At 54.2% G+C, this 23,399-nt stretch overlaps 1 protein-coding gene across 1 annotated transcript in view; it reads right to left on the bottom strand.

Annotated features, from left to right (window-relative positions):
• Positions 1–260: 260 nt before the first annotated feature.
• Positions 261–23,399, bottom strand: part of LOC133355890 (plasmanylethanolamine desaturase 1-like) — a 26,876-nt gene continuing 3,737 nt past the window's right edge. Inside the window, exons 2-7 of the mRNA XM_061573305.1 lie at positions 21,762–21,987; positions 14,759–14,878; positions 11,147–11,238; positions 5,130–5,274; positions 1,993–2,208; positions 261–1,183 (exon numbers count right to left, since the gene is read on the bottom strand). Of these exons, the coding sequence (XP_061429289.1) occupies positions 1,062–1,183; positions 1,993–2,208; positions 5,130–5,274; positions 11,147–11,238; positions 14,759–14,878; positions 21,762–21,987 (921 nt within the window). The 3' untranslated portion in view covers positions 261–1,061. The remainder of the gene's footprint in view (positions 1,184–1,992; positions 2,209–5,129; positions 5,275–11,146; positions 11,239–14,758; positions 14,879–21,761; positions 21,988–23,399) is intronic.

The following is a 23,399-nucleotide window of genomic DNA, read 5'->3' as shown; positions in this document are numbered from 1 at the left end:
GCTGGATGAGTTACCTCCCCACATCACGAGCGGCGGAGGTGGGTCGACCAAATCCATCGCCGGCTTCACCGCGACCACCACGCCGTCTACCTCCCACCACCACTACTACCGAGAATAGCACACAACACAACACAACGCCACCACCACCACTACCGAGAACAGTACACAACACAACAACACCACCACCACCGCGCCGCCCCCCCCCTTCCTCCACCACAAAGACAAAAAAGCCCCAATAGCCGTACAGACTGCTGGGGAAAGTGCATTTAGCATCTCCCACACGCATAGACAAAGATCACCCGTGCAGCCTCCACAGGCTGTTGGAGTAAGTGCTGTTAGCGAGCAGCACCTACGAAGGCAAGCTTGGTGTACAAAGAGGTGGTGTGGCCGGAACCACGCCGATCCGCCTTTGTCTCCCTAGTATTCATGCTGAGTCGACCTATGAGAGGGTGCCAGCAGCGGTTCCGATGATCGCCACCCATGTCCGTGTGGTCGGGGAATTGAACATGAATCGCTGGGTTCACGGCGCAGTGCAGCGCTAACCCACTGCGCCACCGCTCCCCACACTCACACAATCTCCGGCAACACCCTTGCACACCCATACCCACACATACCCACACATGCACACCTAACGCACGACCGCCACCAACACACACTATTACACCACCCTCACTCACACGTGCTCTACACAACAAAAACAGCCGACATTCGGCGCTACGTGACGGGAGACGTCGTCGCAGCGCTTGTGCCAGGCTAGGTGCACACTTACAGCGCGCTCGCTGCTCGCACCCTCTCTGGAGTTCACTCGGCTGCCGTCTCTCCGTCGCATCTCCCCCCCCCCGCCACTCTTCCTGCCCCCCCCCGCCACCCACTCTTCACGACGAGGTGCAAGGCGATTGTTTTTTTTGGGGGAGGGGGGGGGTGCCACAGGAGCGAGGGAGCGGGGGGGCTCGTGTCCAGATGAGCCGTGGAGCCTGGGACGACCTGGAAGCCGATAGACGGAGGGACGAACGGGCGAGCGGGCGACGAGGGGGTGGGCGAGTCCACCACAGAGGCTGAGGCTACTTGACCTTCTGTGTCCACTTCAAGTCGTCCGCACGCGGCTTCTCGCCCGTCACCATCTCAATGAGTCTCTCTAGCCTCGCCCAGAAGCCCAGAAACTCCAGGGGGTAGTTCAGCCAGCCTGGGGCAGGGGGGGCAGGGGGGGCAGGGGGTGTGGGGGGCGGGCGATGAGGGCAGGAGTGGTCTGGCTCGCACAAGGTCGTGGTGCGCAGATCTCCGACGGTGACGATGCAGCAGGGGTATGCGTGGCGGTGGTGGCAGCGGTGGTGGTGGGGACAATGGCGGTGATGATGGCGGTGATAATGGCGGTGAAGGCGGTGGTGGTGGCGGCGGTGATTGCAACGGCGGTGGCGACAGTGGCGGTGGTGATGGCGGTGATAATGGCGGTGGCAGCGGTGGCGGTGGTGACAGCAGCGGTGGTGGGGACAATGGCGGTGGTGGTGACGGTGATAATGGCGGTGGCAGCGGTGGTGGTGGTGGCGGTGGTGACAGCAGCGGTGGTGGTGTGGGGACATTGGCGGTGGTGATGGCGGTGATAATGGCGGTGGCGGCGGTGGTGGCGGCGGTAGTGACAGCAGCGGTGGTGATGGCGGTGATAATGGCGGTGGCGGCGGTGGTGACAGCAGCGGTGGTGGTGGTGGGGACAATGGCGGTGACGGCGGTGGCGGCGGTGGTGGCGGCGGTGATTGCGACAGCGGTGGTGACAGCGGCGGTGGTGGTGGCGGTGGTGACAGCGGTGGTGGTGGTGGTGGTGACAGTGGTGGTGGCGGTGGTGACAGCGGTGGTGGTGGCGGTGGTGACAGCGGTGGTGGTGGTGGTGACAGCGGTGGTGTGGCGGTGGTGACAGCGGTGGTGGTGGGGTGACAGCGGTGGTGGTAGCGGTGGTGACAGCGGCGGTGGTGGCGGCGGCGAAGTGCCGGGGTGCGCCGCCCCCGGTCGTGATGCAGAAGTAGGTCTCGTGCGGCGCCACGTGGTGCACGCGGTGGTGGCGGCGCGGCAGGACGATGTGCGCCGCCTGCAGCGCGGTGACCCAGCGCGGCAGCCCGAAGTAGGTGTGGGACCACTTGTGGATCTGGTTGGTGAGCGTGACGAACACGGCCAGCGCAAACACGTAGCACTCCCACGCGTATGTCTCATGCACCGCCTCTGTGGAGGGGGGAGGGGGGGGTGAGTCGAGAACGCCGGGCGCTGGCGATACGATCCTCGAGTCTCGAAGACGGCCGCTTACGTTTCGGTTCCCGAGGAAGCTGCGGACAGCGTGGGGCTAACCGTGGACGTGGTCCCGGCTCACGCACGTACGGTCGTACGGTCGTACGGTCCGTCAGCCGACTAAGTTTGTAGAGAGACAGCTCGCCAGGACTGGGCAACACTTAGCCCACTTTTCACCCAGGCAACTGCAGAGCAGCACAGACTAAGTGTTAAATTGAAAACAGTGTGAGCGCCAAATGAACGCCACGAGGAAAAAATGTTTGCAATTTAAAAGCGCTACAGGACTGGAACGCCACAGCCCGGAGCCGTATGCGATCGCTCTTTGAGGGACCGATAGTCCACGTTATTTACGAAGGACCACCCCCTCTCGTATCCATCACAGGCACTGCGGCTCTTGAAGTCGAGGTTTTTTGTTGTTTCATCCGAATTCGAGAATAAATTACTCTTCTTGTTACTTGTGCTCACCGATCCCCTGGCCAGCCGATAATAACCCAGACCCAGGCAAGAGAAACGGTCCATCGCGGCACTCCACATCCCTCACGTATCAGTACCTTCACATTAAACAAAACTGCATGTCTATTATTCTAACACATAAGGCCCCACCGAGCTATGTAAGCTCTACTTCAGAAGCGACCTGGCAATCACAAATGGTGGCCCAACGAAGTGGTGCTTATCGCGTGGGAATTTACAGTGGCCGAATACTCCAGACGTGTAACGTTGATTCTAAATGTGGAGGGGAAGAATCGGAGGACCTCGGAGAAAAATCACGCGAATACGGGGAGAGACACCGGCAAACTCCAACCATACAGGCGACAGGGTCGGGAATCGAACGCATGACGTCCTGTACACCAGGCAAGGCAATTAACACCTCACCACCCCTTCCCCCCGGCCACCCTATACTTTTTTTTTATAGCCACACGCAATCGTCAACACCTATATGGACTTCAATTTCGATTTAAAGCTTTCGTGACTGCGGGGATTCATCTTCTTGGTTCTTTCGGTAAAGTCACGTACTAGGGGAATAATAAAATAATAAAAATAAAACACAATAAAATAATTCTCACGACGTTTCGGCCACAACGCAAGCAGCCGTCCTCATGTGAAGAACAGGTCTGTCGAACAGAGGACGGCTGCTTGCGTTGTGGCCGAAACGTCCTGAGAATTATTTTATTATATTTATTTTTATTATTTTATTATTTCCCTTCTACGTGACTTTACCGAAAGAACCAGAAGACCTATGTGACGTTTGTTAGAGGCGCTGACAGTTTATCAAACGTTATGTTCAGGAAAACAAATAACTGCTTCTGTGTGCATGTGTGTGCAGTGTGTGTATAGTTGTGTGGGAGCAGTGGCGCAGCGGTTAGCGCACTGCACTACGAACCCGATGACCCGAGTTCTTTCATTCCTGTCCACGACCAATAACAGTGGCGAATATCTGAACCAATCCTGCGCCTCCCATAGGTGGACTTAGCCTAAAAAAAATACCTGGTGCGATTGTTGTAAAACATCGTACTGGGGAGAAAAGGGCGGTGGGGCGTGGTGCTGGCCGCCCACCCCCTCGGTGCCATGCCGGCCGTCATAGGTGCTACTCGCTAATAGCACTTGCCCCAACAACCTGTTGAGTCTATACTGGGGATCTTTTGTCTTTGTGTGATTGCGTGGTGGCTTCTCAACTGGCAACGCACCGCAGGCAATTTGGCTCGGCTACGGTGCCTTGCAACGGAAATCGATTTCTCATGCTCGTGATTTTGTTTTTATTTCGTTTGCACCCAAATCAGAGCCAAGCGAACGAACGAGAGCAACGTGGGCACGGCGGTTATGAAGGCACTGCACTACGAACCGGGCCACCCGAGTTCGATTCCCGCTCACAGCCACCACCGGTGACAGCAAATGTCTCAACAGGTCCTGGGGGCCTCAACTCGCATCAAACGATGGGTGCTGCGGTGGCGAGATGTTGACTCCCTCGCCTGGTACGCAGGAGGTCAAGGGTTTCTATCTCGACCCTGACGCCTGCTGCTGTACATTTGGAGTTGCCGGTGTCTCTCTCTCCCTGTGGTCGCGTGGATTTTTCTCCGGGTCCACCGGTTTTTCCTCTCCACATTTGGAATCAACATCATCACGTGTTTAGAGTATTTGGATGCTGCTTTTAAATATCCACACGACAAGCCACTTTGTTGAGCTATAATTTGTGGCCAGGTCGCTTCTGAAAAAAAGTTTTATAGCTCAGTAGGCCTTACCTGGTAAAATAAAAAGTTTATCCTTTATAGTTTTAGAACATGGAGTTATGCAAAAGGGAGTGGCGGCGCAGTGGTTAGCACATTGCACTATGAACCCGGCGACCCGAGTTCTATTCCCACCCACAGACAACATCTGTGGACGAATATGTGAAGTGGTCCCGATCCTCCCCGAGGTCTACTCAGCCTCAAACAAGTACCCGGCGCGACGTGGTGCTGCCACCCGCCCCGTCGTGTGCCGTACCGGCCTTCACCGGTGTTGCTACTGGCCGACGGCACTTGCCCCAACAGTCTGTTCAGTCTTTACGGGGAATGTACGTATGTTAAACTATATATCGCACTGTAACGCAGCCAACCGTGCAAATTGGAGGTGCGGGGGGGGGGAAGTAAATGATGAGTTTGTGAATCCTTGATGATGATAATTTAAAAGTGCATGGCTCCCTGTGGCTTCCTCATATCAGAAGGAAGAGCGTTCCAGACGGGCACACAAGCGCGCGTGAAAGCAGCGCGCCGACGATCCGGTGGCCGCCTTCGGGGTGCGTGGCTGTGCGTGCGTGGCTGTGCGTGCGTGGCTGTGCCGTGCGTGGCTGTGCGTGCGGTGGCTGTCGTGCGTGGGGGACGCACCGGGGGACAGGGTGTGGAACTTGTAGGCCATGTGGGAGAGCGGCGCAGCGCGTGGCGAGGCAGTGTCCCCGTTGGTCTCCACCAGGTCGTGGCGCGTGATGGCGGTCGGGTCGATGTGGTGCTCGCGGAACGGCCGGATGAACGCCTGCTCACCGCAACAACAACCACAATGGCAACAACCACAATGGCAATACACCCACAAAGGCAACGACAACAACCACTACAACACTACAACAACCACAAAAACAATGACGACAACAAACCCAACCACGACCACTACACCATAACAAATACAACCACAACAACACCACAATTATGACATAACCACGACAATAACAACCGAAACAACCACAACAATAACCACAACAACGACCACAACAACCACAACAATAACGACAACAACGACCACAACGACCACAACAACCACAACAACCGCAACAACAACGACAACGACGACGGTTTAATGGTTAAAAACTTTCTTTTTTTTGCGCTGTGGTCACCAGTGACGGAAGCTGCTGCTGCTGCCCGCGGTGGAGTTTAAACTATTAAACTCATTCAACATTTTACATTTTATTTGACCAGGTTAAGGCCCTATGAGCTATGTAGCCCTTTTTCGGTAGCGACCCGGCCACAAACGAGAGCTCAACAAAGTGTCTCATCATCACGTGCACGTTTATAGCAGCCAAGTCTAAACGCGTGATGTTGGTTCCACGCTACCATGGGGTGAGAGGGAGACGTGCAAACTCCACATATACAGCAGGCGTCAGGGGCAGCGATCAAACGCGCAACCTCCTGCATAGCGGGTGCGAGAGATGACATCTCCGAGCCACTGCGGCACCCCCGGTGTCACGGTGAGCACACTGGTCACGCATCGCAGGCCGCCACCCAGTCGACACCCAAACCACCCAGCACCGCAGGCGAAGGCCGCAATTCTCTTACATCCCCGTCCATCCCATCCCCTCCCGCCCGCCCGCCCCACCGCAACTATCTCTGTCCACCCAGCCTGCAATCAGAACACGATGGTGGGGTAAAGTGTCGATACCCCCTGACCTATTCCAACACGTACCGACCAGCGTGGAAGGGCAAGCCGGAAAATACCCCCCAGAGGAGTTCACAGCTCCTGTGGAGCCCACCCCCCCCCCAAAGGAGTTCACACTCCTGTGGAGCCCCCCCCCCCCACCCAGAGGAGGTTCACAACTCTGCTGGAGCCCCCCCACCCAGAGGAGGTCCACAGCTCCTGTGGAGCCCCCCCCCCCCAGAGGAGGTCCACAGCTCCTGTGGGAGTGGCCCCCCGCCCCCCCAGAGGAGGTCCACAGGCTCCTGTGGAGCCCCCCCCCCCCACCCAGAGGAGGTCCACAGCTCCTTGGAGCCCCCCCCCCCAGAGGAGTCCACAGCTCCTGTGGAGCCCCCCCCCCCCAGAGGATGGTTCACACTCCTGTGGAGCCCCCCCCCCCCACCCAGAGTAATTTCACAACTCCTGTGGACCCCCCCCCCCCCAGAGGAGGTTCCACGCTCCTGTGGAGCCCCCCCCCCCACACCCACGCCACCCAGAGGAGGTTCACAACTCCTGTGGAGCCGCCCCCCCCCACCCACCCACCCAGAGGTCCACAAGCTCCTGTGGAGCCCCCCCCCCACACCCACCAGAGGAGTTCACAACGCCTGTGGAGCCCCCCCCCCCCCCAGAGGAGTTCACAGCTCCTGTGAGCCCCCCCCCCCCCCCCCAAAGGAGGTTCACAGCTCCTGTGGAGGCCCCCCCCACCCAGAGGAGGTTCACAGCTCCTGTGGAGCCCCCCCCCCAGAGGAGGTCACAGCTCCTGTGGAGCCCCCCCCCCCCCCAGAGGAGGTTCACAGCTCTGTGGAGCCCCCCCCCCCCCCCACCCAGAGGAGGTTCACAACTCCTGTGGAGCCCCCCCCCCCCCCCCAGAGGAGGTCCACAGCTCCTGTGGAGCCCCCCCCCCCCCCACCCACCCACCCAGAGGAGGTCCACAGCTCCTGTGGAGCCCCCCCCCCCCCAGAGGAGGTCCACAGCTCCTGTGGAGCCCCCCCCCCCAAAGGAGGTTCACAGCTCCTGTGGAGCCCCCCCACCCAGAGGAGGTTCACAGCTCCTGTGGAGCCCCCCCCCCCCCAGAGGAGGTTCACAGCTCCTGTGGAGCCCCCCCCCCCCCAGAGGAGGTCCACAGCTCCTGTGGAGCCCCCCGCCCCCACCCACCCCACCCAGAGGAGGTTCACAACTCCTGTGGAGCCCCCCCCCCCCACCCACCCACCCAGAGGAGGTCCACAGCTCCTGTGGAGCCCCCCCCCCCCCCAGAGGAGGTCTACAGCTCCTGTGGAGGCCCCCCCCCCCCCAGAGGAGGTCCACAGCTCCTGTGGAGCCCCCCCCCCCCCCCAGAGGAGGTCCACAGCTCCTGTGGAGCCCCCCCCCCCCACCCACCCCCCAGAGGAGTTCACAACTCCTGTGGAGCCCCCCCCCCCCAGAGGAGTTCACAGCTCCTGTGGAGCCCCCCCCCCAGAGGAGTTCACAGCTCCTGTGGAGCCCCCCCCCCCCCAGAGGAGTTCACAGCTCCTGTGGAGCCACCCCCCCCCAGAGGAGTTCACAGCTCCTGTGGAGCCCCCCCCCCCCCAGAGGAGTTCACAGCTCCTGTGGAGCCCCCCCCCCCCAGAGGAGTTCACAGCTCCTGTGGAGCCCCCCCCCCCCAGAGGAGTTCACAACTCCTGTGGAGCCCCCCCCAGAGGAGTTCACAGCTCCTGTGGAGCCCCCCACCCACCCCCCCAGAGGAGTTCACAACTCCTGTGGAGCCCCCCCCCCCCCCCAGAGGAGTTCACAGCTCCTGTGGAGCCCCCCCCCCCAGAGGAGTTCACAACTCCTGTGGAGCCCCCCCCCCCCCCAGAGGAGTTCACAGCTCCTGTGGAGCCCCCCCCCCCACCCACCCCCCCAGAGGAGTTCACAGCTCCTGTGGAGCCCCCCCCCCCAGAGGAGTTCACAGCTCCTGTGGAGCCCCCCCCCCCCCAGAGGAGGTTCACACCTCCTGTGGAGCCCCCTAGAGGATGCCCCTCTATCCCGCAGTCCACTCAGCGCATGCAAACATTTCCGTGGACCACCCAGCCCCCCCCCCACCCTTACTGACAAAACGCATTCACTTCATCTCTATATAAATGCCACTCACACAAAATGATTCACATTACCGGAAAATAACAACATATATATTTAAATGCAACGATAGGTTTTGTTTTTTGTTTTCTGGGAGGGCATTTATATGTTAGGGTTGGGGTAGCTAAATCAGGGGAGTTTAACCTCACTTTTTACAAATTAAATATCACGATAAGAATATTGCCTAATGTCCGAAACAAACTATTGTCATTATTGTCTTGATCAACTGCACGGCCATCACAGCCCGCGGACCACCTGGAACATCAATGAACAAGAATCAGAATGTTCACGCTCTACTGCAGGAGCAATGCGATGAGCTATAAAGATTTTTTTTTCACGGATGTCCAGTAGGAGGCACGGAGTCAGAACGCGACGACAACAACAGTTACAAAACACACGGTGGTCGTAGTGCAAACTACAACAAGGTAAACAAAGTCACCCAAACACAAACAAATACAACTAAACCATCCCCATCCTGGCAGGCAAAGCCCACCGAGGTATTAACTTATTGTTCAGAAGCGACCTGGCTACCCACAAACTATACCTCAACCAAGCGGATTGTCATTGAGACACACATTTATATTTATAGCAGCAGATTCATCTCAATAATCTCATTGTGGACCACTGCTGGGTCCGGGGTTCCCACTGGGCAAGAGGAGCTCCCTCTCGTGGCGAGCCCAGCACCAGCAGTGGCGTTTGCGACAGAGGTCGCAAACGGGTTTTGATTCCTTACCCGTACCCGTACCCGGCCGCACCAGGGTCACGTACGGGTAGCCGGGTATTGGGTAGGGTACGGGTATCGGGTACCCGGTTGCGACCTCTGGTTTGCGAGCAATCGGAGGAACTAAACCTACTATTGGCGACCGGACTGTGACCATCAACGAAGCAGGCCATCAACTCGCGTGCACTTGGCGAACCGGTTTCATCACTCTGGGTGGGCGGCTCGAACCGCAAGATTTGAAATCTGAGATCTCAGCGGACGGAGCGCGGCGCCTCTGGCGCTCTGATGACCTCTAAGCCACAGGTCATCTCCTCCTCCCCCACCACCGCTTAAATATTGACAGAGGCACGTGCAAACATGCACGTACACACACGCACAGCACATACAGCACACGCACGGACGCCACCCATTGTGGTACAGCGGTGGAGGTGTGGAGGGTGGAGCAGTGTAAATAAGCAAGTCCCTTAAGTTTGTATTATTATTGTTGTAAACGTTTGTTTTACCCAGCAAAGCCTCACCGGGGTCCAAAGACTTTTTCAGGAGGGTCCTTGCCAAGTTTTGGTTGAAGGGGGCCATGGCTGCTGCTGCTGCTGCTGCAATCGCAACTGAATAGCGTGCGGTGTAAATGTGCGGGGCGCCACGGTGGCGAGATATTAACTACCTCGCCTGGTGTGCAGGAGGTCATGGGTTCCATCCCGATCCCCACCTGACGCCTGCTGTCTATTTGGAGTTTGCGTTTCTCTCTCTCTCCGTGGTCACGTGGAATTTTCTCCAGGTCCTCTGGTTTTTCCCTCCACATTTAGAGTCAACGTGAGTTTAGAGTATTTAGCTGCAATAAATGCCCACGTGATGAGCCACTTCGTTGAGCTATCATCTATGGCAGCCAGGTCGCTTCTGAAAAAGAGCGATAATAGCTCAGTGGGCCTTGCCTGGTAAAATAAAATAGTTTTAGTTTTGCTTTCAATTTGTCTAACTTGTCCCCGTTCTTGCGACGACGTCAGGGAATCTTTAACATCCACCGTGGCCGTTACGTCACCGCCGCAGTACTAGCCAGGGCCGCCGCTGGAGTTGAACCGTGGACCTCTGCTGCGGCTACGCCGCGTCACTGCCTCGCGAGGTCGTCCAAGTTCACCCCGCGAGAGAGCAGTGCACCACCCCGAGGGCACGATGTCGTTAAATAGACTTCTGTCGGCCCGGCGACCGCCAATAAACCTCGAGTGAGTGAGCAGAAGGTGTAGAGGTCACGGCGACACCCCGTATCGACCGCCTCCCTCCCTTCCTCCAGCCCTGCCTCACTCCCTCCAGCCCTGCCTCACTCCCTCATGCTGCACTATGAGACTTTGCAGACCCGGGTTTGATACCCTGCCGCGGATACCATCATTAGCGATTGATATCACAACCAGTCCTGAGCTTCCCCGAGAGCCACTCAGTCTTAAAAGAGTACCACGAGAGGTGTGCATACATCCCCAATGGGGGAGGGGGTGAGGAGGGAGACAAAAGCAACTGGGCTTGGTGCTCGCCACCCACCCCCTCGTGTGCCGCGTCGGCTCAGACGGTGGCGTAGTGGCAACAGAGCCAGAAGCTGCTGGGTTCTGAGTGGAGTTTGTATGTTGTCCCCATTCCTCTGGGGTCTCCGAGTTTTCTCCCACAGTTTAACAGAACACACAAAGGGCACATCGCAATGGCGAAATGATTATCTGCACATTACTCAATTGGGATTCACACGCAGCAGCAACATCTCGCCCGACTGCGAACAATCTCGGCACTAGGCTCCTTGGCAGTAACCTCCAGAGACGACTCAGCGAGGGTTTCCTGGGTAGACAAGTTGAATCGTAAATAAGTAAACAGAGATAAGAGCCCATTTCCACTGGCTGAACAACGACTCAAGTTCGACTCGCACTCGTGGCCAACATCGGTGACGAACATCCGAGTGGTAATGGGCCTCCCCTTAGGTCAACTCAGCCTTAAAGCAGTACCTGGTGCAGTGTGTGAACAACAGCACTGTGGAGACAAAGGTGGGTTCGGACATGCTGCTGGCGACACTGCGAACTAATTAGGTGCACGCTGTGCCAGCCTTCGTAGGTGCTCACAAAGTGCACTTGCCTTAACGGCCCATTAAGATTATACAGGGGACCTTTGTCTTTGTACCTTTCCGAAGATCGGCATGTCCACGGAGCCCCACGTGTCGGCTCCCCAGTGCACCAGACCCGACAGGAAGTCGGCCGTCACCGTCCCGGCCACTGCAATGGAAAAAACGGTGGCACCGTCGTCACGGCAACGGCAAAACGGCGGCACCGTCGTCACGGCAACGGCAAAACGGCGGCACCGTAGACACGGCAACGGCAATTCCGCGGCACCGTCGTCACGGCAACCGTTGAGCCCCACGTGTCGCGCCACCGGCCTAATAAGCAACTGACAAAACATTCAAATGTACCAAACAACTCAACGCCTCCATAAGTGACGCTCTGGCCCTCAAGATAAAGGCGGAGGGCCGATTGTCCAAAACGTCTCCTCATATAAAACAAATCCCTCGGTACGGCAGGAGGCGTTGTAAACAGCAGGACGGCTGAATTAAACAGTTATTACGGGTCCAGTCCTGTTAAGCCGAGGCGACCTGTGGCTGGGTAGGGATTGCCAGCTGCCCTGGCTTGCCCCAGGATCATCCTCGCGTTGAGCAAGGCAACTTGGTGTCCTGGGAAATCTGTGCGTGTTCCCGGGGTAACGTCGAAAGTCCCCGTTTTTTTTATCAATAACAATAAAAATTCACTACTCAAGACAATGCATTCACGCGTAGCCTCCCACCTCCGCTGAGCTTGTCAGATATCCTCCTGCCTCCCCCTCAAGATAGCTCCCGGGATGTTTTTTGCACAGCAGCGGCTGTGGGGTCGATGGTTCAGAGTATTTGGCTGCTGCTATAGATGTCCACGTGATGAGCCACTTCGTTGCGCTATCATTCGTCATGTCCAGGTCGCTTCTGACAAAATTTCTAAATAGCTGAGTGCACCTTACCTGCTAAAATTTTTTTTAAAAAGCGTAAAGTTAGTTTGCTACTGCTGCAGGACAACTTCTCTCTGCGGTTGTGGCGTCATTTCTCAACGAGTATTTTCCGGGCTCGCTGGTAACAACCGGAGTGGGTGGCATGTCACTAGCAGTAGCCACAGCCATAGTGAGATCGAGAGCGGCAATACTGGATGTGGCGTGCTGGGGGTGGAAACGGTTGGATGATAACAATGCGCTGTACCCGACCCCTAAGGCTGGGTCGAACAAAAACGAGCGAGAGAGAAGATGCAAGGCACTCGGACCAAGCCAGCAGGCGGTACTACACTTTTATTTCACCGGGTAAGGCCCACTGAGCTATGGAGCTTTTTTTTACACACTTTTATTTAACTCACTCTGTCTGTTGTTGTTGTATCCTCAAATCTTGTAACTCAATTTTAACCCACTTCCCAATGTGCTATCGACTGCAAACATCGTATACTTATGTCTTACTGATGACAATACTATATTCTATCATAAAAAATAACACATATATATTTAAACAATCTTTTTACACGCTTTATATTAACTAACTCTGTCTATTGTTGTTGTCGTATCCTGAAATTTTGTATCTCAATTTTAACCCACTTCCCAATGTGCTATCGACTGCAAACTTGGTATAATTATGTAATACTGATGACAATACTATACTCTATCATTTTTTTTAAACTCTTTTTAAACCATCTTTTTTATATGTTATGTTTCGGCTTGGGTCTAATTGTCCACGCTCAACTAACGTTGGCTGTAAATCACCACGGTCCCTTACGTCACGGCAAGCTTCGGGGCCACTTCCTGGAGTCGTGGAGTTTTTCCATTATGATTACAGTACATTTCATTAAAGCGTGTTTTTAAAAAAAGTATTTTTAAATATTACTTATTTCAGAAGCGACCTGGCTATCATACATGATAGCTGAACAGAGTGGCTTATCATGTGGAAATGTATTACAGCCAAATACTCTGAACGCATGCTGATTCTAAATGCGGAGGCAAAACCGGAAGACCTGGAGAAAAATTCACGGTACTACGGGGGGAGAGAGACATGCAAACTCCAAATATGCAGCAGGCGTCAGAGTTGGGATCGAACCCACACCCTTCTGCGCACCAGCCGAGGGAGATAACATCTCGCCACCAGAGCAGCGCATGGCCAGATTCTAGCGGAGCTACACTTCCTGTGTTTTCCTGTGATCAATCATCCTGTTACCTTCTCCAATCTAACCGTCAGTGATTCTTGAACCGAACCGTTACACCAAAATATGGCAATTGTGTTTTTGTACACGGTTGCTGAGCGCAGGCCCAGAAGGCCATGAAGCTGCCAGCAACAAACAGCACTAATATCAAAGATGTAACAGATATTCTTGGGTCTTTCGGTAAAGTCACGTAGATAGGTTCAAAGAAAATAACAAAAAACTACGACGCTTCGATCGCAACACAAGCGGTCGTCTTCAGGAAAAGGGGGGTTAACTTCCAAGGCAAGCTGCTTATAAGGGGTTTGAAATGGGCGTAGCCCAAACGTGAGCAGCCAATGACAATGTGAGTGGTGGGCAGCCCAACCCGACGGTGGTTGGTTTTCCACCAATCAAAGTGACGAATATTTGAACTCGTCATGGGCCTCCCCTAAGACTTGGCCTCAAATGAGTAGCTGGTGTGTAAACATCGCCACTTGGTAGACAAAGGCAGCCGGGCATGTTACTGGCCACCCACACCCTTGTGCACCGTCCCGACTTTCACAGGTGCTCGATAACAGCCAAGAGTCGTGAATGATTAGTGCACAACCTGCAGCAATAAGGAACAGTGCTCAATCGCCGGTGCTACAGTTAAAATACTGCGCAGCCCCCCCTGCCCCTCCCCCTCCCTGCCTACCCCCAACCACCCCACCTCCAAACATCAAAGCAACAAGATGACCTCTCACCCAGATGACCAGACAGAGCAAACTCCACGTGTAACTTCCAGTATCACCAGAGGTCACCAGCCGCATGTGTTGTATTGACTTTTGGCCGTTATCGATAAGCGCAAACAACAAAGAACGTGTAAAACTTGATCATCTCGGTTTATTTATCGACCGGAAGCGGTGAGGCACGGTCAAACGAGCCTCCGTCTCCATTCAGCAGTGGATTGGCGAAGGTCTGTAGGTTGTGTTTACGTACGCGTTGATGCATCATCCCCCCGGGGGGCAGTTAAAACGAGTATCATTTTGTGGTACCAAATCAGCAGCGCTTGTCCTATGGACAGACTTCCCCCCCCCTACCTTACGAAAGTGGATACTCCACCACTGGCTCCGCAGGACTGTTAACAGGAAATGAGCAGCAATGGCTCGGAGCGGGTTGGAGCCGGGCCGTCGCTCCGTGGCCTGTCACGGGTCGTCACGTGACCAACCGCAGCGGAACGCGCCGTGCGGTTTGAACGCATGCGGTGAAGAGCAAGACCATGCGCTGATGGGATGTGTAAAAAATATTGGTTGGGTTTTTGTTGATGAAGGAATAGATATGCAAAGGAAGCGAATTTCCTTGCTTATTTATATTGTTTATTATATAATCTCGGCGAACGGCAATGTTTGTGACGAGTTTTGGTAGCCACATTTTAACTGGTTACTATCGTTAGCGATTTTGCGATATTTGGGAACCGGTAATCGATTCCGTTCCTTTTTTTACTTACGGTTAATCGACTCGCAGCCCTCGTCACAAGCGGAGGTGAAAGTGCGTGGTGGGGGGGGGGGGGGCAGTTTACCGATGGCGATGAGGATGTAGTGAACGTGGTCGACGCTGAAGTTAACGACGAGGTGGTAACCGTTGAAAATGACGAGGATGGCGCACAGCATCACGCTCACCCACTCCTGCAGACGCTTACCTGCAGACGAAAGGCGTGGCATTGTAAAGCAACACACGACAGCACCAGGCAGCGCGCTACGGTACAATGCAACAATGTGCAATGCGTTTCAATACAGCCAATACAATTGTGGTCAAAATGCAAAGTGGCGCATATAACACATCGCAATCCACTGCAATACAACACATTAATTGCATTGCAATAAGTCACCACGCTCACCCACTCCAGACAAAGATCCCCCATATAGCCTTAACAGACTGTTGGGGCAAGTGCTGTTAGCGAGCACCTATAAAGGCCAGCACGGCCTGGCTCAGCCCTGACCGCGCCTCCCGTCTCGAACCCGCCAGCAGGCTCCAGTAGGCCTCCAGACGGGGCCCTCCGTGACCCTTACCCCAGTTGCCCCTCTGCCCACACCCCACGCACGCCCCCACCGGCGTGTGTGCTGTCTGTCCACCGCAGTTGCCGCTGCTGTCCACCAGCCGGCGCTATTACACTACACATACATGACAATACAATGGCACAGATTACAACATAATACAAACGAAAACAAAGATCCCCCGTATAGCCTTGACAGACCGTAGGGGCAAGTGCTATTAGCGAGCACCTATGAAGGCTGACAAAGTATGCACAAGGGGGAGGGTGGCCAACTCCATGCCCGGCCGCCTTCGACTCCCCAAGGGTGATGTTTACACACCGCACCAGGGACTCATTTGAGGCCGAGACGACCAAGGGGAGGCCCAGGACTGGTTCAGATAATCGTCAGCGGTGTTGGTGGCCGTTGGTGGGAATCGAACTCGGGTCGCCGGGTGCATAGCGCAGCGTAGCGCTAACCACTAAACTACCACTCCCCATAATACGATACAGCATCACACTCATCCACACCTGTGTACGGGAGGAGGCCCCCAACGTAGCAATCCACGACACCACAAAACGACACACACACTACATGGCAAACATTGCCCAGCTGCCAGCCGGTGCTGCGTACACCTTGTGCCACACAGGGACAGCTGCCACTGGGCCCCCCCCAGGTGAACTGCAGCAGCGCACTGGAATGGTTCAGGTGAGAGGTTATGTAAAGGGCTTTGAGTTGCCAAGGCATTTAAGCAAGCACCCTTTACATAGTGATAGTTTTTTACCCTTTCAACTAGTACAAAAACTGACACCTTTATACAAGGCATTATGTTTGCAATAACCACAACACAAGCAGTCAAAATGCAAACAAAAATAAACAACTCTGATAATGATATGCACTGTCCTTGAAGTTGATTGGTCCACACCCGAGACAGCTTTTCTTAGAGCCTAGTCTCCATTGGTGTTGGACCAGATGACGCCAAAAGGCGTACCCTTTACATGTCCTGCAATGCTTATCATGAACAAACACAATGTATTACAATGCAACGCCACTATGTATTTTGCAAGCTCCTGCAGATGTGTAACATGCAGGAGATTACAAGACACTTGGCTGTCACCTTCTTCCTCATATGGCCGATGTTGACGTAGAGTAAGTTCACATTGACATGTGGTTGAGCCAATTACTTTCGTCAGTTAATTGTGATGGTTGTGGTGATGGTGATAAATGTGATGATGATGGTGATCATTACCGTGGTAATTATTTTTTGTCATGGCAATAGTTATCGTGGTGACGACAGGTGTGGTGATGACGGTGATTGTGGTGATGATGGTGATTGTGGTGATTATCATTAGTTGTGGTGACGGCGATCATGCTGGCAGTTGAGGCTGCTGATGGCTGCTGATGGCTGCACTCTTCAATATTTATAATATTTACGAAGGGAGTGGTGGCGGTCAGGGCTTTGGGGTGGGGAATGAGGCGGTGTGGCGGGGGTGGCGGTGGGAGTCTCATAGATGAAGCGGCAACTCCGGTTACCCCCCCAGCTTGTGAAAAATAAAAAAGTTCGGCAGAATTCTTGACACCGGAGTCACGATGGACCGCACCCTGCCCTGCGCCACACCCGGCGATCCCGCCAGCCGGTGCCTACGTGACGACCGCTTCAGCTGCCCACAAGGAGGGAAGTTGAGCAGCAGCGGCGGTGACGACGGCGGCGGTGGTGGTGGTGGTGGTGGTGGGGAGCGGTAGTGGTCGCGGTCACTGCGCTACAAACCCGGCGGCCCGAGTTCGATTCCCGCTCGCGGCCAACACCGGTGACGATTATCTGCACCGGTCCTGGGCCTCCCCAGGTCGACAACGCCTCAAACGAGTATCTGGTGCGGTGTGTAAACATGGCCACTGGGGAGACAAAGGCGGCTGGGCGTGGTGCTGGCCCCCCACCCCCTTGTGTGCCGCGCCGGCCTTCATAGGTGCTCGCTAACAGCACTTGCCCTAAAAGTCCGTTCAGGCTATACGGGGGATCTTTGTCTTTGGTGATGATGAGTTACAGTGGTGGACATTGTGGTTATTGTGCAGTTGCGATGGTGATTTTGATGATAACGAAAGTTACTGATGGGGTGATGGAGATGATGCTGGTTGTGACGATTGTGGTCATTATGACGGCGAGATTGGTAGCGATGATGGTTATGATGGTAACGGTCGTGGTGATGGAGATGATTGCGGTCATCTGCTTGTAAAAGAGAGAATGCCAGTTTATGAGCGTTACCAGTAGGGCACTTGGAACCAATATAACGTCCTTTACCCAAGAAAGCTTCATTAAGTCTCAAACCTCTTATTCATGGGGAAACCAGAATTGGTGTAAATTATAAATGTATAATTAGTCATGAATTGCAATCACAATGTAATTGCAATGTGACATAACGATACCACTGTAATCACAATTATAATTCACCCCACTTCCGGAGGACACAGGGTAACATGCACACCTCTTCACGGACTGATACCACAATGCACTGCTCTAGTGCCAGGTTCAGCCGTGCCTCAGTGTGAGATCGAGCACATTCCAGGTGACGTTGTAAGCTTGACTTGCAGGGTAATTACAATCCATGCTAACGGCTCTCTTACACGTCAGACTTTTAGAGCAAAGATTGCATTTTGAAAGTTGCACGCAGTAAGCACCACCTGCCACGCAGACAGTTGGTGAAATGCTTTAATTTCCTAATCAGCAACACTCCGCGGCAGCCACTTTTCATCTCCAGCTCTCACGTCAACACGTCAATCAATACCCATCATTTTGTGCGAATACGTAACACGCCTATGGGTGGAGCCAGCAGTTCCCTTACATAATTGTATTGGACAGAAATCAACATACAGCAGTCATGTTTATAGGAATAACATGTAGTAGGCTTTCACGACCGATATTACTCATAAAGAAATAGTTTTGTGTTAGAGCGCGGAACTACGTGTCGTTAATCCACCACCACCCGACACAGCCAATCAGTTACTAACTCCTTCAGCACACCGCTTGTGTGTTGGAGGGTAAACCCACGACATTTACAATTTGAGTACGACGTTTCGCTGGCGATTACAAGAACCAGCTTCATCAGGCGATTTGCTAGAATTGTGAACAAGTCTTCCTGTTTCCGGTCTTAAATAGAGTAAAGTTACGTCATCACTGTGAGCCTATCAGGTGCGAAGATCTGCAGGGTGTGAATGTAATCATATAAATAACAATTGATTGTTAATCTGAGAGTGTGCAGTACATATTAACGGTTGGATTAGTCACAGTTAATCAACATACAATGGATTATGTTCATCTGAGATTATGCAGTACATATTACCGGTCGGATTAGTCACAGTTAATAAGTAAAATTTATTGATCATCCAGATACTCCGAAATGCACCTGTCACTTGATCGCCAGCTGTCAGCCACCTCTGTATCACTCTTCTGACGCTACTACCATAGTTCCTGTTCTCATGAGGTTCACTCACCGATTCCTCCAGCTATAGTGAGTCTACCAGACTGACCGTGTCGTCTCATCCACAGTGTTCAACCACCACACTGCAGGTCACAACAACTCACTCACCTCAAACTCTCCCATCCATCCACCCACTTACTCACCACACTGGAGGTCACAACAACAACACACTCACCCACTTACTCACCAAACTGGAGGTCACAACAACAACACACTCACCCACTTACTCACCACACTAGAGGTCACAACAACAACACACTCACCCACTTACTCACCACACTGGAGGTCACAACAACAACACACTCACCCACTTACTCACCACACTGGAGGTCACAACAACAACACACTCACCCACTTACTCACCACACTGGAGGTCACAACAACAACACACTCACCCACTTACTCACCACACTGGAGGTCACAACAACAACACACTCACCCACTTACTCACCACACTGGAGGTCACAACAACAACACACTCACCCACTTACTCACCACACTAGAGGTCACAACAACAACACACTCACCCACTTACTCACCACACTAGAGGTCACAACAACAACACACTCACCCACTTACTCACCACACTGGAGGTCACAACAACAACACACTCACCCACTTACTCACCACACTGGAGGTCACAACAACAACACACTCACCCACTTACTCACCACACTGGAGGTCACAACAACAACACACTCACCCACTTACTCACCACACTGGAGGTCACAACAACAACACACTCACCCACTTACTCACCACACTAGAGGTCACAACAACAACACACTCACCCACTTACTCACCACACTAGAGGTCACAACAACAACACACTCACCCACTTACTCACCACACTGGAGGTCACAACAACAACACACTCACCCACTTACTCACCACACTGGAGGTCACAACAACAACACACTCATCCACTTACTCACCACACTGGAGGTCACAACAACAACACACTCACCCACTTACTCACCACACTAGAGGTCACAACAACAACACACTCACCCACTTACTCACCACACTGGAGGTCACAACAACAACACACTCACCCACTTACTCACCACACTGGAGGTCACAACAACAACACACTCACCCACTTACTCACCACACTGGAGGTCACAACAACAACACACTCACCCACTTACTCACCACACTGGAGGTCACAACAACAACACACTCACCCACTTACTCACCACACTGGACGTCACAACAACACTCACGCACAAACTCTCTCACTCACCACACGGGAAGTCACCCCACACTCACCCACCCATTCCCTCGCCACACTGGAGGTCGCAACAACAACTCACTCACCACAAACTCTCCCACTCTCTCACTCGCCACACGGGGGGGGGGGGTCACTTACACTTCTCACTGCGCTCCGTCGCTCGCGCTGCTCAACTTACAATGCGCCTCCCACCGTCTCTTTTCCCAAGCTCTTAGAATTGCCGAGCTCAATTGACGGGGCGTATTAACCGTAACCTATGACACCTTCATGTACTGTTTGTTGCTGGCTGCATGGTGTTTGGGACCGTGTAAAAAGATAAAATATCTCAACATCAACTCACCATTACACACCATGAACTAGTTTTAAACAATTTTTTTATTTTACCGGGTGAGGCCCACTGAGCTATGTAGATGCTTTTCAGAACCGACCTGGCTATCACAAATTATCGATCAACTTAGTGGCTCATGTGGAAATGTATAGCAGCAGCCAAATAGTCCAAGAGCATGTTTCTAAACATGGAGGGAAAAACCGTAAACATTCACGCGACCACGGGGAAAACATTCAAGCTCCAAACATACATCAGGCGTCAGGCTCGGGATTGAACACACGACCTCCTGTATACCAGGCGAGGGAGTTAACATCCCATAGCCACCTCGGCTGCATACGCGTGACACAGAAGGGCGTGACGTCGCCACCGTTTATGCAACACAAAATCTTGCTCTGACCGACACATAACGCGACCGTAGTACACGTTGTGTCCTTCTCCCCACCAAACAATATCCCGGCTGTGATGTCATGAGACGAACCCAAGTCAGAAACCTCGCAGAGCGGTGAGTGCAGCGTCACCCCGTGCCATTGAGAGAACGGCCCAGAGAAGTGGACGTCGCAGAACTACCACCGAGATCACATTCGATTGCCCGCCTGTGGCTCACAACACAGTAGCGCTTCCCTTCCGCTCCGCGTGTGTGTGAGCAATCACAAGTAGACATCCTTATCGCCACTATTTGCCGATAAGCACTGGCTCTCTGAAAGCCATAAACACTTCAGAGATATGCAAGGCTACGTTTCGCTCTAACCGGGCATCGGCCAACCACACACCCCCCCCCCCGGCTACAGGCTGGCGGCAGCGAGCGCGGGGATTGTGGCCATACTTCACCACGCCGGTCAGCGCGGGTTGGTGACGGCGGGGGGAACGGGCGAGGGAGCAGATTGATATTTAAACGAGTTACCAAGGAGAGCCTCACAGAGTCTCAGGATCCCTTTCCACTTATCTCCTGCTACAATGGGCATGTTTGGCCAATGCTGAGTGTTTATAAACCGGAGAGCACCCAACCAGAAGCATAGAAGCACAATACAACAACTCTGATGCACGACCCTCTTCTGCTGGGCACCATGAACACTGGATATCGACAAGTTTGGAGCTCATCAGCGAGCCAACTCCATCTATTTGACAGCCATCAACACTCAGACAAGGCAAAGATCCCCCGTGTAGCCTGAACAGACTGAAGGGGCAAGTGCTGTTAGCGAGTAGCGCCTATGAAGGCCGGCACGGCCAGCACCACGCCTGTCTCACCAGCTACTCGAGGCCGAGTCGACCTAGGGGAGGTCCAGGACCGGTTCAGATAATCGTCACTGGGTGTTGTTGGCCGTGAGCGGGGATCGAGCCCGAGCCGCGGGCTCGTAGCGCGAACACCGAGACCGCAACACCCCGACCCCCCCCCAACACCAGCAGCTACCCGCCGCCCGGGGCAACCACCAATCCCGGGCAGGCGCCTAGGCGAGACCGGGGAGGTGGGCTCTGGTAGGCCGCAGCCGCCGTGAACGCGGCCCCCGCCGCGGCCTCACCGGGCGAGTAGAGGTCCGCCAACTCGCGCGCCCCCGCGTGCTGAGGCCCCCAGCGCGGGGCGCGCTCCTCGCGGGCCTCCTCCTCGGGCTGGTTCTGGTTGGGGTCCTCCTCGGCCATGGAGCCCCGCGCCCGAGGTGCCTCACACGCAGCCGCCGCCATCGCTGCGTCCCGCCCGATGACACCGCCGCCGCCGCGGCCGCGACGGGGGCGGGCGGCATCGCGCCACTCCACGCGGACCAATCACGACGCCGGTGACGTCACAGGGCCCCCTAACCCCCCCCCCCCCCCACTTAGCCCCCACCCTAAAACAACCGCGATGATTGACGCCTTTGACATCACCAACCATTCCATTCCACTGCCCTCAAAATTAGAATTAGGATTTAGATTTAAGAATAGATTTTCTTTTGGTGGGGGAGGGGGAGTCAGAACGTTACAACGACAACAAACGATTAAAAAAACGATACGAGTGCAAAGTATAGGAATGGGTCAGCAACTCACTTACAAATGTACTATGAATTCTAGATTTGAATCTTTCGTGACTGCAGGGATTCATACTCTTTGGTTTTTTCGGTAAAGTCACGTAGGTAAAAAAATAAATTAAATGACAACAACTAAATTAACTAACGACGTTTCGGGCACAACACAAGCGTCCTTCTCCAAGTGGGGACAACGTAGCGAAAGCACCACAACCGCTGAAGTGTGTCTAAGAGCTGGCTGTGACGAGGAGTTATTATATAGTGGCGGGGGATGGAGGAGGGGAGGGGCCATGGTGAGTGTGTGGGCGGGCTGTGCACTGGGAGTCAACGCTGTGAGGAACGGGGAGGGCGCTGGGAGGCAACGCGTGGAGCTCAAACTGAAGCTTTGTGATGCAGGGGGCGGAAGTAGATAAGAAAGCTCAGATTAAGCAGCCTTTGCTATTGCTTCAGGCTTCAGTTTGAGCTCCACGCGTTGCCTCCCAGCGCCCTCCCCGTTCCTCACAGCGTTGCCTCCCAGTCCACAGCCCACCCTCACACTCACCATGCCCCCCCTCCCCTCCTCCACCCCCCGCTACTATATAATAACTCCTCGTCACAGCCAGCTCTTAGACACACTTAAGCGGTTGTGGTGCTTTCGCTACGTTGTCCTCACCTGAAGGACGCTTGTGTTGCGCCCAAAAGGTCGTTAGTTAATTTAATTGTTTCCATTTATTTTATTTTTAACCTACGGTGACTTTACCGAAAAAAAATACAATGAGCCAAAAATGTCTGTGTGTCCCGCGCGTGACGTCACTCCACGTCGGCCAGCCCCCCTCATTAATAATCATCATGAACAGGTGACGTCCACCACATGGACCGCCCCTCATTAATAATCACGAGCGGGTGACGTCACTCCACATGTAGCACCCCCCCCCCCCCTCATTAATAATCACGAGCGGGTGACGTTACTCCACATGTAGCACCCCCCCTCATTAATAATCATGAGCGGGTGACGTCACTCCACATGTAGCACCCCCCCCTCATTAATAATCATGAGCAGGTGACGTCACTACACATCGAACAGCCCCCAACATTAATAATCATGAAGAGGTGACAGCTTCCAAATGGACACCCCCCACCATCAAGGGGCCGTCCATAAATGACGTCACGCGATTTTGGACG

This window comes from Lethenteron reissneri, chromosome 52 (genome assembly GCF_015708825.2).
Source record: "Lethenteron reissneri isolate LAM-NWPU_2019-01 chromosome 52, ASM1570882v1, whole genome shotgun sequence".
NCBI lineage: Eukaryota > Metazoa > Chordata > Hyperoartia > Petromyzontiformes > Petromyzontidae > Lethenteron > Lethenteron reissneri.
Note: the sequence above shows the minus strand (reverse complement) of the source record. Positions and strands in the feature narration are given on the sequence as shown.